The sequence below is a fragment of the Plodia interpunctella genome, chromosome 27 (assembly GCF_027563975.2).
Source record: "Plodia interpunctella isolate USDA-ARS_2022_Savannah chromosome 27, ilPloInte3.2, whole genome shotgun sequence".
NCBI lineage: Eukaryota > Metazoa > Arthropoda > Insecta > Lepidoptera > Pyralidae > Plodia > Plodia interpunctella.
The window spans coordinates 5248417-5264147 of NC_071320.1; the positions used below are offsets into that span (position 1 = coordinate 5248417).

General features: G+C 49.5%; 1 protein-coding gene across 1 annotated transcript; it reads right to left on the reverse strand.

Moving 5' to 3' along the window:
- Window positions 1–10524: 10524 nt before the first annotated feature.
- On the reverse strand, window positions 10525–12102 carry LOC128681358 (mucin-2-like). The gene has a single exon (XM_053765159.1). It carries the CDS (start codon window positions 12100–12102, stop codon window positions 10525–10527), a length of 1578 nt encoding a protein of 525 aa, XP_053621134.1.
- Window positions 12103–15731: the final 3629 nt, after the last annotated feature.

The following is a 15731-nucleotide window of genomic DNA, read 5'->3' on the forward strand; positions in this document are numbered from 1 at the left end:
TAGGTTAGGTTAGGTTGGGAGTCGTTGGCTCGATGATTTGAAGGTTTGCTTCTGTCACTTGATCTTTGATTCGGTGATAGCGGCGGCTGACAAGTTATTGGGCTGGTGCACCCTGGGCGACGGTTAATAACTCCCCGTTTAGGGGTCTTGTTAGCCGTTGGCAAATGTCCTGGCAACTGGTGGTGGGTTACCCATGTCGGGTAACCCAGGTTGGAGAGCCAATTGGCTCAGTGGCTGTGAGAGAAGGGGGCTAAGCCCTCTACTCTTACAGCCGTGGTAGGGGTCGCGGGGGAAGAGGAGGGGTTGGTATTACGGTGCGCCGCTCTCCCTATCCTCCGCGACCAGGCGCGGCCATGGCGCAAACATGGTGGTCGGTGGGGCCGCAGAGGAGGAGGACTGCCGGTATTACGGTGCGCCGCTGTCCCTATCCTCTGCGGCCGAATGAGGCGCGGCCATGGCGCAGGCATGGTGGTCGGTGGGGCCGCAGAGGAGGAGGACTGCCGGTATTACGGTGCGCCGCTGTCCCTATCCTCTGCGGCCGAATAAGACGGAGAGCCGCTGCCTCCGGTCTGCTTCCGGACTGGATGGCGTGCGGCTCGCCTTGGTGGTTGGGGGCGCGCCTGCGGGCGCCCCCCCTGAATCGGTGGGACAGAGGTCCCACCCGGCGGCAGGGGTCCTCCAGATGTCGGAGGGCCCCTGAGAGTGGAGAGTCCGGTCTCTGGTGAAAGAGACCGGCCAGTCGCTGAGGCGCCTTGTGCTAGTTAGATCCGAGGCGCCTCTTTGTAAAGCGGCCGATGGCATCCGCAGGGGTTTAGTGGGTAGTCTGGGCCGATTAGCTGCCCAGGAGTCCCACACTCAGTGCGTAAATGCATTCCCCTGCGAAAACAAAAAAAAAAAAAAAAAAGGTTAGGTTGGGAGTGACGGAGCCTGGGCGGCAGTGGCCTCCTTCTGTGAGACTGTTATGTCACAGAGGGAGGCCGAGGAAAGGAACCGCGAGGACCACCCCCTCGCGGAGCCGATCCGCAGAAGGCGGACGGGGGTGCGACGCAGGCGCTACCTTGCGCGCCTGCAGGCGCCCCCCTAAATCGGTGGGACTAGTCCCACCCGACGGCAGGGGTCCACCAGGTGTCGGTGGGCCCCTGAGAATGGTGAGTCCGGTCTCTGGCGAAAGAGACCGGCCAGTCGCTGAGGCGTCTTGTGTTAGATAGATCCGAGGCGCCTCCCTGTAAAGCGGCCGATGGCACCCGCAGGGGTTTAGTGGGTAGTCTGGGCTGGATAGCGGCCCAGGAGTCCCACACTCAGTGCGTAAATGCATTCCCCTGCGAAAACAAAAAACAAAAAAAAAAAAAAAAAAAAAAGGTTAGGTTAGGTTAGGTTAGGTTAGGTTGGGGTGCTACTGTCAGGAAACCTCCACGTTGGCTCGATGATTTGAAGGTTTGCTTCTGTCACTTGATCTTTGATTCGGTGATAGCGGCGGCTGACAAGTTATTGGGCTGGTGCACCCTGGGCGACGGTTAATAACTCCCCGTTTAGGGGTCTTGTTAGCCGTTGGCAAATGTCCTGGCAACTGGTGGTGGGTTACCCATGTCGGGTAACCCAGGTTGGAGAGCCAATTGGCTCAGTGGCTGTGAGAGAAGGGGGCTAAGCCCTCTACTCTTACAGCCGTGGTAGGGGTCGCGGGGGAAGAGGAGGGGTTGGTATTACGGTGCGCCGCTCTCCCTATCCTCCGCGACCAGGCGCGGCCATGGCGCAGACATGGTGGTCGGTGGGGCCGCAGAGGAGGAGGACTGCCGGTATTACGGTGCGCCGCTGTCCCTATCCTCTGCGGCCGAATGAGGCGCGGCCATGGCGCAGGCATGGTGGTCGGTGGGGCCGCAGAGGAGGAGGACTGCCGGTATTACGGTGCGCCGCTGTCCCTATCCTCTGCGGCCGAATAAGACGGAGAGCCGCTGCCTCCGGTCTGCTTCCGGACTGGATGGCGTGCGGCTCGCCTTGGTGGTTGGGGGCGCGCCTGCGGGCGCCCCCCCTGAATCGGTGGGACAGAGGTCCCACCCGGCGGCAGGGGTCCTCCAGATGTCGGAGGGCCCCTGAGAGTGGAGAGTCCGGTCTCTGGTGAAAGAGACCGGCCAGTCGCTGAGGCGCCTTGTGCTAGTTAGATCCGAGGCGCCTCTTTTTAAAGCGGCCGATGGCATCCGCAGGGGTTTAGTGGGTAGTCTGGGCCGATTAGCTGCCCAGGAGTCCCACACTCAGTGCGTAAATGCATTCCCCTGCGAAAACAAAAAAAAAAAAAAAAAAGGTTAGGTTAGGTTAGGTTAGGTTAGGTTAGGTTAGGTTAGGTTAGGTTAGGTTAGGTTAGGTTAGGTTTTTTTTTTTTTTTGGGGGGGCTAGATATTAAAATATGGGGGCTCAAAGAGTTATAATGTCTTTACATTTTGCCATGTATGGATCAAGTTTTGGGATTCCCTCTGTTTTCTGCTATTGGATACAGAGTTGTGGGGAATCCCGCCACTGTATTATTATACATAATTTTTGATTATATATATAAGTATATGTATATATATATATATGTATTATTGTGTATTGTACGTATATGTATATTCTATTTATATATTTCAATACATAATTTTATAAGTGTTATATGTCTGTATTATGCTATATTTATATGGCTTTGATATTTTTGATGATTTGATAAAGATTTAAGTTTTGGGATTCCCTCTGCTTTCTGCTATTGGATACAGAGTTGTGGGGAATCCCGCCACTGTATGATTATACATAATTTTGGTTATATTTATAAGTATATGTATATATATATATATATGTATTATTGTGTATTGTACGTATATGTATATTCTATTTATATATTTCAATATATAATTTTATAAGTGTTATATGTCTGTATTGTGCTATATTTATATGGCTTTGATATTTTGATGATTTGATAAGGATTTAAGTTTTGGGATTCCCTCTGCTTTCTGCTATTGGATACAGAGTTGTGGGGAATCCCGCCACTGTATGATTATACATAATTTTGGTTATATTTATAAGTATATGTATATATGTATATATGTATTATTGTGTATTATACGTATATGTATATTCTATTTATATATTTCAATACATAATTTTATAAATGTTATATGTCTGTATTATGCTATATTTATATGGCTTTGATATTTTTGATGAATTGATAAGGATTAAGTTTTGGGATTCCCTCTGCTTTCTGCTATTGGATACAGAGTTGTGGGGAATCCCGCCACTGTATGATTATACGTAATTTTGGTTATATTTATAGGTATATGTATATATATATTTGTATTATTGTGTATTATACGTATGTGTATATTCTATTTATATATTTCAATACATAATTTTATAAGTGTTATATATCTGTATTATACTATATTTATATGCCTTTGATGAATAAAGGAACTTATTCGCTATTAAGTTTTATTGACAGCCTTAAGGCTGTTTACTCGTGATATATAGTGTAACAGCTATTGAGGTTACATTGAGTTACTTTGATCGTACTAATAACCATAGTCGGTTGTGTCATTGAGGGATTTTAAGGCGTTGAGGATTTTGGGGCAAGATTTAGCGTCGAGGGCGGAGTGTTTGGTGTTGGTGCTGTTTGCTTTTTTACAATTGTAGCAGGTCATCTTAGTTGCGTCTGTTCTGTATGGGCACGTAGTGATGTGGTGCGTAGCGGAGCCGCAGTGGCCGCACGGGTAGAAGTCAGCCGAGCATTTGTTGCCTGTGTGTCCAAACTGCAGGCATTTGCGGCATTGTACAAAGCGGCTGAAATCCGCCACGTGCACCCTCTGATGCTCCACGTTCACGCGACCCTCTTCGACAAACGCGCGTCGAATTGCGGGGGCTACCTCCAGTACCGCGTTATAAAGATTGTCATTGCGGTTTTTAAGGAGGAAACATAGTCGAAGGTCGCCGGCAGCCACTTGGTTTTGGCTGGCAACGATCTCCAACAGTTCGTCCTTGTCTGTCTCCTTGCTCACGCCTTTTAGGATAATGAGGGGTTTCCTCAGTTTAGATTTCTCCGCGACTATACCCGGGATTTCGTTGACCCTCGCCAATGTCTCATCCCTCTGCGCGGCGTTGTCGAAATTGACCTTCACCGTATTGTTGCGCAAGGTGCGCACTTTCGAGGGGGCGAATGTGGTGTTTCTGAACTTGATGTTTTTGCGCCACTCGTTATAGACATCCGGTTGCTTGTCACCGGCCTCCTTGGCCTTGATGATTATAGCCGGCTGGGTACGAGGCATTGGCGAAGGACGTTTGGGTGGAGAGGTGGCAGCTACCGTCGCGAAGGACCTCGACTGGGGCGCTGGGGGGGTTGAGGTAGGTAGAGGGGCGGGGTGGGGAGTGGGAACATGAGTAGGCGCATGTCCCTTTAGTTCGTCCCTAATGGTCTCCCGGATGGCATGGAGGACCGCGTCCGAAACCGGCTTCGGGAGCTCGGGCGGAGTCTCGTTTCGGGACCCCTCCACCGCGCCCATGATAGATTGCGCCAGCTCCTTTATGCGCTTCTTGTTACCGCTGGTCACGCTCTTGCCCTCGGAAATCTTGGCGATAATTTCCTTGGCCGAGTCCGAGATAAAGGAGAGTGTCGCTTGGAGCGCGGTGGGGAAGGTGGGGGCTGGTGTCGCTTGCGGGGCGACCGTCGCCGCCGCGATTGCGACTGAGAGAGGCTGAGCCACAACTTGGCTTTGGGTGGACTGGGGGTGCGTCTGCGCCGGTGTGGCAGCCGGGGGCGGCAAGTTCGACGGCGCGGGGGTGAGGGTAGACGACGGAGAGTAAACGAGTGCGGGGGTGATATCCGACTGCGGTGAGAGTGATTCCCAGGACGCCGGGATATCCTCCCCCACACGGCTTATCGACCCACGCCTGCTGGCCGGAGTGCTAGGTGGCGACATGTATCCCCGAGAAGGGGTTGCGGGGGGGGAGAAAGATGATCTCGGTCGGGGCAACTGGGGTGGGGGCGTCCGCAAGGGCGACGGGGAGGTGGGAGCACCGTGAGAAGTGGACGGTGATGGTGACTGCATGATTCGCTGGAGTCGCTGGGGAGGTGAACGTACAGGGGCCCTTCCCCTGGGCGGGGGTGACCGCGGGGAGTGAGAGCGTGAATGCCCCGCTCTAGAGGTGGTGGGTTGCGGCGGGGGACTCTGCTGTGTGATAATGTCCGTAGGAGTCTCGGAGATGCGGGTGAGGTTCCTACGGTTCCTGTCTGGGGGGCGAGTATTGGCCGCCTTACGCGGTGGTGAATGGGCTAGGACCATGTTGTCTTAGATCGGAGAAGTGTTTAGAAGAAAGTATGAAAAAATTTAGTATGTCGTCAATGAAAGCGAAAACAGAGGAAGCGAGTGAGAGCAGCTGAAGGGAGATTTACTGGAAGTGGTATTTTTCCGAAGTAGAGGACGGGTAGAACTAGCAAAGTAATCCTAAACTATTGTTATTAAGGGAGCTGTTAATTTAGGTGACAATTTTTGGCCCTAGGTGGCGGTAAAAGCGAAGTAGATCTGGGTATGGAGTGTCCCAAGTGAAGTTCCTTTTACCACCTGAACACAATTTTAGAAAATTTCAAAAATGGGTGGTCCTATCGAGACGTGTGAGGCGTCAAAAGATGCGCCTCCGTTAGCCTGATAAGATGGTGCAACAAGCTAGCGAGGGTCCGATAGGAAAAACTTGGAAAAAAGGGGAAAAAGTGTGATTTTATTAAAATTTGTATGAAAAATTTCTATGTTACAGGTGAAAATGCAACAAGGATGCAACGGAAAGCGATGAAACTTCACAGGGAGCCGGGAGACAGGTAAGTAAGCAGAACTACAACCAAAGACGATCAAGGGATAGCAAGAAAAAATTTTAAAGAATTATTTAAGTGTTAGCGCCTAAGTATGGCGTTTACGGAAACTAAATGAATTTTTTAAAGAGAAATTATGGAGAAAACTGCACTGAAAACACTTGTTATATCGAAGGATACACGAGATGCACTAAAGAGAAAATTCACTGGGATGTAGGGGAACAAATGGATATAAGTCGACCACGTGCCTGAGGGGCTTAGGTAGACTTTTTGAAGATCGTGAAAATACGATTTCAAAAACGGGTGGTCCTATCGAGACGTGTGAGGCGTCAAAAGATGCGCCTCCGTTAGCCTGATAAGATGGTGCAACAAGCTAGCGAGGGTCCGATAGGAAAAACTTGGAAAAAAGGGGAAAAAGTGTGATTTTATTAAAATTTGTATGAAAAATTTCTATGTTACAGGTGAAAATGCAACAAGGATGCAACGGAAAGCGATGAAACTTCACAGGGAGCCGGGAGACAGGTAAGTAAGCAGAACTACAACCAAAGACGATCAAGGGATAGCAAGAAAAAATTTTAAAGAATTATTTAAGTGTTAGCGCCTAAGTATGGCGTTTACGGAAACTAAATGAATTTTTTAAAGAGAAATTATGGAGAAAACTGCACTGAAAACACTTGTTATATCGAAGGATACACGAGATGCACTAAAGAGAAAATTCACTGGGATGTAGGGGAACAAATGGATATGGTTAGGTTAGGTTAGGTTAGGTTTTTTTTTTTTTTTTTCATAGGCTAGAATTTAATATATTGGACGAATAATAGTCAAATATTTGTGTCATTTATATATGGGCTCAGTTTGGGCTCCCTGCTATTTTTTTGCTAATTGATACAAAATTTGCAGGGAGTCCCACCACAGTGTATGTGGTATATATACATAATAATGCTGTATGGTACAGTTTTACTACAAAGAAAAAGTGTTGTGATACAAGGTAAAGGTGAGAAAGAAGAAGAGTTTATTTATGTCCCGTTTATGGTCTTTAGATTTTGTATGATTTTATTTACATGAGTATTAAGGGTCTTCGTTGTTTCATCTTTTTGGGCTGATTGTAGGAGATCGAACTCCTCAATCTGATGGCTCTGGCACGCCACGACGTAATCGTGACGTGTTTTTGAGAATATTGGGCACTTTGTCAGTAAATGTTGTACGTCCTGTGTTGTGGTGTCGTCGCAGGGGCACTTGTCATTGTCTGTGATCTTAAAGCGATGGAGGTACGCCTTATGGTATCCGTGACCAGTTAATATTTGCGTAAGGGCAAAGGAGATTTTGAATGCGCTAAGGAAGGAGAAGATGTCTGTTAATGAGGGGAAGAAGGCTTTGGTGGTGGCACCCTGCGTGGCCGACTCGTACTCCGCCTGCCAAGCCTGGAGCGTTGCCGCTTTTAGGAGTCGCTTGGCGTGGGAGAGTGGGAAGAAATTGACCTCGGACGCTGTCTTTTTAGAGGCCGCCTCTTTGGCTGTCGCGTCCGCGATCTCGTTTCCCACTATCCCGACGTGAGCCTTCGTCCACACAAAGTCCACCACCTGGTTCCTGGACCGCAGCAAGAACAGATCTCTGTGAATACGATTCACGAGATAGTCTGTGTTGCTGCGGTCCTGGATAGCCTTTATAGCGGATAGTGAGTCTGAAAAGATCTTGGCCGAGGAGTGGTCTCGAAGACGAAGCCACTCCAAGGCTTGGGCTATTGCGTACAGTTCCGCCATGAAGACAGTGGCGGTTCTGCACAATTTGAATTTCCTGGTCACGGATCCCCCCGGCAGTCCCTCCATGATGATGACAAATGCCGCCCCCGTGTCCCCATTGTCGTGTTTGCTCCCGTCCGTGAAGACATTGGGTGCCTCCGGGTTCATGAGGTAGTCGGTTTCCTCCTGCGTGGTCGCCGTGCTGTAGTCTATAGTGACCCGCTCGGCTGGATGCAGGAGGTCCCTAACCCGGACACGCCGGTACAGCCCAATGTCCTCAGGGAGGGAGTCCAACATACCGGTCTGCTTGATGCGGTGTGTCTCGCGTATCTCGTCAACCACCAAGTGTAGCGGCGGAAATCGTGCCAGTGCGTCGGCTGCGACGGCAGATATTGTGTGGAATCCGCGTATTGCCATGATCGCGAATTTCCTTTGAAATGACCGGAGCGCTCGGCGGACCAGGTGATATTTTGTTGCAGACCCCCATATCCCTGCCGCATAGGTAATAATGGGGGTCACGACCTGTCTGTAGATGCAGTCGATATTTTCTGGGTGGACGCCCCATGTGGGCCGAACGAACCGTATGAGATTTTTGTACACTTTGGTCGCTTTGTGTATAATGTATTTGGTGTGGTTTATGAATGTGAGTCTCTTGTCTATTATAACTCCTAAAAGTTTGATGGTGTCGGAGATTGGTATTTGAGTGTTGTTGATGCGGATGATGGCGGTCTGTGTGTGTTTAGTGAATGAGATGAGTTTTGTTTTGTCGGGACCAAAGTGTAGCTTGACTCGTTCGCCCCAGGAATGGATGTCCTGTAGACATAGCTCGGAGACCTTTTCCACCTCCTCACGTGTTCGTCCCTCGACGATCAGCAACACATCATCCGCGAATGCTTGGATATGTGCGCCGTCAGGTAGGGGCAACGTGAGGAGTTCGTCCAGGACTATGTTCCAAAACACTGGTCCGCAGGCCGACCCTTGGATGCACCCCTTGGACATCTCTTTGGACGCCGTGCTGTCGGCGTAGTCCAGGGTTACGGTCCTGTTCGAAACATAGTTCCGGACGATACGGTGGATGTTCTTAGGGCATTTGATGTGCCGAAGCCGCCGAAAGAGTGCTGGCCACCAAGCATTGTCGAACGCTGCTTTAATATCCAGCGAGACTGCTACAACTTGCTTTTTGTTATTTTTGGCGTTGTTTATAGTCTTTAGGGCCAACTCGAGAGCGTCTGTAGTAGATGTTTGTTCTCTAAATCCGAACTGTCTATTGGAGAGTGTTTCTTCGCGTTCCGCTTTGTATGAGATCCGTTTGATCAATAGCTTTTCTAGGACCTTGCCGAACACGGGGATGAGTCCTATAGGCCGATAGGAGCCGAGCTCCTCCATATCGGTCTTGCCAGGTTTCGGGAGGATCCTGACCACTGCCTTCTTCCAGGTTTTCGGGAAGTATCCCAGTTCCAGGCACCTATTGTACAGATTGGTAAAAAATTCAGGATACTCATCGAATACCTCCTTGCAGATGTCTGAGGTCAAGTGGTCTCCTCCCGGGGCCTTCTTGTGACCGATATGTGCCAGGCATTCCCGGACCTCCTCGGCCGTAAACGGAAGGTCATCCTCCGAGTCCGGCAAGTCATCCATTCTGTTCCGCATTTCCCTTTGACAGCTCGTTGAATCCGGGGTATCATCAGGGTAAAAATGGTTGAGAAGTGCATGGGCGGTGTTGGGGCTATTGTCTGTGTATGTGTTGTTGATTTTTAAAGTTTGTGGTGGTCTTCTGAGAGGCGATTCTTTGATGATGCGGTTGGTGACCGCCCATACATCCTCTTTATCCTGTGTGTCGCAGAATTTCCGGAAATGTTCCGTGGACGCTTTCGAGATAGCCAGGGCGTAGTTCTTCTTTGCCTCCTGGTAGTTGATAATCGCTTCGCCGAGCGGTCTGCTGGCTCTTTTTAAGTAGTGTAGCCTGTGATGTAGGCGGATACATTCCTTTTTCATATGTTCGAGGTCGTCTGACCACCATGGGTTGTGGGATTTAGGGCTTCGGTTTCGGTGGAAAACCCTGCTGCAGACCCGTTGAATGTTGGTGGTAAGCTGGTCCACCACGCGGTCCAGCCCTTCCCCAGAGAGAGCGGCAACGTTTGTTTGACCCACTAGCGGGGCCATGACTGGCACCAATTCCTCGCGGAATTGTTTCCAGTCCGCCCTATAGGTGGAGTATTTGAAAGTCGAGGAACTTTTTAACTTGTTCATTCTGTGGGGCGGTTTCAATACGTAGGTGATGCCGTTATGGTCTGAGGAGGGGCAAACCGCGCGGTCGACGCGCCAGTTGTTAACACTGTCAGCAAGGTTGTGTGAGGCGTAGGTAACATCGACAATGGAGGAACAATGTTTCCCATGTCTTATCGCCTCAAAGGTGGGTTCATCGCCTACATTGCAGACTGCCATGTTGTTAGATGCCATGATGGTGGCCACTTCTTCTCCCCTGTCATTCGCATCGCGATGTCCCCATTCCTGATGGCTTCCATTGACATCGCCGCCGACCAGCCGCAAGGAGGAGTTGGTCGTCCGCAAGAAGTTGTTTAATTTGGGCAGTGTGGATTCCTTGTCTGTGTCGGGTTCCACATAAATTGAGGCGACATCCAGGGATCTGGGACCAAAGTTGATGCGGGCGACGGCCAGGTTCGCGGTGGATAGCTGCGTGACGCCAATGGCGGCCACCGTGGATTTGGTAAGGATGCAAGCTCTGACTCGGGAGCCATTTGAAAATTGGAAGACGTTAATTCCCGGTGGGGGCCTGACTTCTAGGCCACTACCCACATAGGGTTCCGATATCAAGGCCACATCGAAGTTGTTATCGCGGAAGTGCACTAAAAATTCCTGTTGGGATGTATAGCACCGGTTAAGGTTACATTGTACGATGTTTATTGTGTTAGTAACCATAGTCGGTTGATTCATTTAGGGATTTTTGGGCTTTCAGAATCTTTGGGCAAACTTTAGTGTCAAGGGCGGAGTGTTTAGTGTTTGTGCTATTTGTTTGTTTGCAGTTGTAGCAACACATTTTAGTCGGGTCGGTTCTATGGGAGCAGGTGGAGATATGGTGCGCGGCGGAGCCGCAGTGGGCGCACGGGTAGAACTCCGCCTCGCATTTATTGCCGGTGTGTCAAACTGTAGGCATTTCCGGCACTGCACGAAGCGGCTGAAGTCCGCCACGTGTACCCTCTGATGCTCCACGTTGACGCGGCCCTCCTCCACGAAGGTTCGTCGAACTGCCGGTGCCACTTCCAGGACTACATTGTAGAATTTGTCGTTTCTGTTCTTTAGAGGGAAGCAGAGACGGAGGTCGTCGACGGCTACCTGGTTTTGGCTGCTGATTATATCCAGCAGCTCCTCTTTCGGCGTTTCCTTGCTTACCCCCTTCAGAATGATGAGGGGCTTTCGGAGCCTTGACTCCTCTGCCACAAGTCCCGGGATCCTGTTCACCCTTGCCACAATTTCGTCTCTTTGCGCGGCGTTATCAAAATTCACCTTTACAGTATTATTGCGCAGGGTGCGTACTTGCGATGGCGCGAAAGTGCTGTTGCGGAAGGTGATCTTTTTGCGCCACTCGTCGTAGACCACCGGCTGATGTTCGCCGGTCGCCTTGGCTTTGATGATCATCGCCGGTTGGACGGGAGATCGCGGCGCGGGGCGTTTGGGTGGGGGGGTGGTTGCAGCCACCGATGCGAAGGATTTTGTAAGAGGCACCGGAGTAGGCGCTGGAGGGGGAAGGGGAGGGGCCTGCGCTTTGAGCTCCTCTCGGATGGTTTCCCGGATCGTTTGGAGGACGGCGTCAGATACCGGTTTGGTGAGTTCAGGCGGCTCGTCGTATTTGGCCATCTCTACGGCGCCCATGATGTTCTGCGCGAGGTCTTTGATGCGCTTCTTGTTAGCGCTAGTCACGCTTTTCCCCTCCGAGATTTTGGCCATAATTTCCTTAGCGGAGTCAACGATGAGCATGAACGCCGTTTGAAGGGCGGTCGGGGGGGCCGGGGCGGGTTCTGGGGTTGGTGCAATTGCCGGCGTTGGTGCAGTCGCAGGGCTTGGAGAGCGACGAATCAGCGTGGGTGGGGAGTACACCAGTGCGGGGGTGGCCATCGAGGAAGGAGAGAGCGATTCCCAGCTGGCCGGGATCTCGTCCTCTCCGCCCTCGCGTGGGGGGTTAGGTGAGTTTTGTCTGCTAGATGGAGTGCTGGGAAGCGATATCCACCCCCTAGACGGTGACGGAGGAGGAGTAGACAGCTGCCGATCAGTCGGGGATCTGCTATCTATTCGCGGCAGAGGGGGTAGGGGCGATCGCCTTTGAGCCCTCCCCCTGGGCGGGGGTGACCGAGGGGAGATACGCGGGGAGTGAGAGCGTGAATGCCCCGCTCTAGAGGTGGTGGGTAGCGGCGGGGGACTCTGCTGTGTTATAATGTCCGTAGGAGTCTCGGAGATGCGGGTGAGGTTCCTACGGTTTCTGTCTGGGGGGCGAGTATTGGCCGCCTTACGCGGGGGTGAGTGGGCTAAGACCATGTTGGCTTAGACCAGAACGAAAGTATTTAGAAAGAAAGAAAGAAGTATGAAATTTTAGAGTATCGTCTAGGTAAGTAAAAGTTGAGGAGGCGAGGGAGAACAGCAGAAGAAAGAATAACAATATACAGTAATTTTCCGAAGTAGAGGACGGGTAGAACTAGCAAAGTAATCCTAAACTATTGTTATTAAGGGAGCTGTTAATTTAGGTGACAATTTTTGGCCCTAGGTGGCGGTAAAAGCGAAGTAGATCTGGGTATGAGGTGTCCCAAGTGAAGTCCCTTTTACAACCTGAACACAATTGGGCGGGTGTGGTGGGCGAAAATTTCAAAAATGGGTGGTCCTATCGAGACGTGTGAGGCGTCAAAAGATGCGCCTCCGTTAGCCTGATAAGATGGTGCAACAAGCTAGCGAGGGTCCGATAGGAAAAACTTGGAAAAAACAGGAAAAAGTGTGATTTTAATAAAATTTGTATGAAAATTTAGTATGTTACAGGTGAAAATGCAACAAGGATGCAACGGAAAGCGACGAAACTTCACAGGGAGCCGGGAGACAGGTAAGTAAGCAGAACTACAACCAAAGACGATCAAGGGATAGCGAGAAAAAGTTTTAGGGAATTATTTGAGTGTTAGCGCCTAAGTATGGCGTTTACGGAAACTAAATGAATTTTTTAAAGAGAAACTATAGAGAAAACTGCACTGAAAACACTTGTTATATCGATGGGTACACGAGATGCACTAAAGAGAAAATTCACAGGGATGTAGGGGAACAAATAGGTATATCGGTTAGGTTAGGTTAGGTTAGGTTAGGTTAGGTTAGGTTAGGTTAGGTTAGGTTAGGTTAGGTTAGGTTAGGTTAGGTTAGGTTAGGTTAGGTTAGGTTAGGTTAGGTTAGGTTAGGTTTTTTTTTTTTTTTTTTTGAAGAGCTAGTATTGAATATATTGGGCAGGTTAAAAGCAAATATTGGTATCATTTATATTTGGGATAACATTGGGGTCCCTGCTGTTTTTTGCTAGTTGATACAAAGTTTGCAGGGAGTCCCACCACAGGGTATGTGGTATAATAAATATATATGGTACAGTTTTTGTCTATAGAGAAAGTTTTTTGTGATAGAAGGTAGAAGTGGGAAAGGAAAAGAGTTTATTTATGTGCTGTTTATGGTCTTTAGATTTTGTATGATTTTATTTACATGAGTATTAAGGGTCTTCGTTGTTTCATCTTTTTGGGCTGATTGTAGGAGATCGAACTCCTCAATCTGATGGCTCTGGCACGCCACGACGTAATCGTGACGTGTTTTTGAGAATATTGGGCACTTCGTTAGTAAATGTTGTACGTCCTGTGTTGTGGTGTCGTCGCAGGGGCACTTGTCATTGTCTGTGATCTTAAAGCGATGGAGGTACGCCTTATGGTATCCGTGACCAGTTAATATTTGCGTAAGGGCAAAGGAGATTTTGAATGCGCTAAGGAAGGAGAAGATGTCTGTTAATGAGGGGAAGAAGGCTTTGGTGGTGGCACCCTGCGTGGCCGACTCGTACTCCGCCTGCCAAGCCTGGAGCGTTGCCGCTTTTAGGAGTCGCTTGGCGTGGGAGAGTGGGAAGAAATTGACCTCGGACGCTGTCTTTTTAGAGGCCGCCTCTTTGGCTGTCGCGTCCGCGATCTCGTTTCCCACTATCCCGACGTGAGCCTTCGTCCACACAAAGTCCACCACCTGGTTCCTGGACCGCAGCAAGAACAGATCTCTGTGAATACGATTCACGAGATAGTCTGTGTTGCTGCGGTCCTGGATAGCCTTTATAGCGGATAGTGAGTCTGAAAAGATCTTGGCCGAGGAGTGGTCTCGAAGACGAAGCCACTCCAAGGCTTGGGCTATTGCGTACAGTTCCGCCATGAAGACAGTAGCGGTTCTGCACAATTTGAATTTCCTGGTCACGGATCCCCCCGGCAGTCCCTCCATGATGATGACATATGCCGCCCCCGTGTCCCCATTGTCGTGTTTGCTCCCGTCCGTGAAGACATTGGGTGCCTCCGGGTTCATGAGGTAGTCGGTTTCCTCCTGCGTGGTCGCCGTGCTGTAGTCTATAGTGACCCGCTCGGCTGGATGCAGGAGGTCCCTAACCCGGACACGCCGGTACAGCCCAATGTCCTCAGGGAGGGAGTCCAACATACCGGTCTGCTTGATGCGGTGTGTCTCGCGTATCTCGTCAACCACCAAGTGTAGCGGCGGAAATCGTGCCAGTGCGTCGGCTGCGACGGCAGATATTGTGTGGAATCCGCGTATTGCCATGATCGCGAATTTCCTTTGAAATGACCGGAGCGCTCGGCGGACCAGGTGATATTTTGTTGCAGACCCCCATATCCCTGCCGCATAGGTAATAATGGGGGTCACGACCTGTCTGTAGATGCAGTCGATATTTTCTGGGTGGACGCCCCATGTGGGCCGAACGAATCGTATGAGATTTTTGTACACTTTGGTCGCTTTGTGTATAATGTATTTCGTGTGGTTTATGAATGTGAGTCTCTTGTCTATTATAACTCCTAAAAGTTTGATGGTGTCAGAGATTGGTATTTGAGTGTTGTTGATGCGGATGATGGCGGTCTGTGTGTGTTTAGTGAATGAGATGAGTTTTGTTTTGTCGGGACCAAAGTGTAGCTTGACTCGTTCGCCCCAGGAATGGATGTCCTGTAGACATAGCTCGGGGTTAGGTTAGGTTAGGTTAGGTTAGGTTAGGTTAGGTTAGGTTAGGTTAGGTTAGGTTAGGTTAGGTTAGGTTAGGTTAGGTTAGGTTAGGTTAGGTTAGGTTAGGTTAGGTTAGGTTAGGTTAGGTTAGGTTAGGTTAGGTTAGGTTAGGTTAGGTTAGGTTAGGTTAGGTTAGGTTAGGTTAGGTTAGGTTAGGTTAGGTTAGGTTTTTTTTTTTTTTTTTTTCATAGGCTAGAATTTAATATATTGGACGAATAATAGTCAAATATTTGTGTCATTTATATATGGGCTCAGTTTGGGCTCCCTGCTATTTTTTTGCTAATTGATACAAAATTTGCAGGGAGTCCCACCACAGAGTATGTGGTATGTAAGAATAATAATGCTATATGGTACAGTTTTACTTCAAAGAAAAAATGTTGTGATTCAAGGTAAAGGTGAGAAAGAAGAAGAGTTTATTTATGTCCCGTTTATGGTCTTTAGATTTTGTATGATTTTATTTACATGAGTATTAAGGGTCTTCGTTGTTTCATCTTTTTGGGCTGATTGTAGGAGATCGAACTCCTCAATCTGATGGCTCTGGCACGCCACGACGTAATCGTGACGTGTTTTTGAGAATATTGGGCACTTGGTCAGTAAATGTTGTACGTCCTGTGTTGTGGTGTCGTCGCAGGGGCACTTGTCATTGTCTGTGATCTTAAAGCGATGGAGGTACGCCTTATGGTATCCGTGACCAGTTAATATTTGCGTAAGGGCAAAGGAGATTTTGAATGCGCTAAGGAAGGAGAAGATGTCTGTTAATGAGGGGAAGAAGGCTTTGGTGGTGGCACCCTGCGTGGCCGACTCGTACTCCGCCTGCCAAGCCTGGAGCGTTGCCGCTTTTAGGAGTCGCTTGGCGTGGGAGAGTGGGAAGAAATTGACCTCGGACGCTGTCTTTT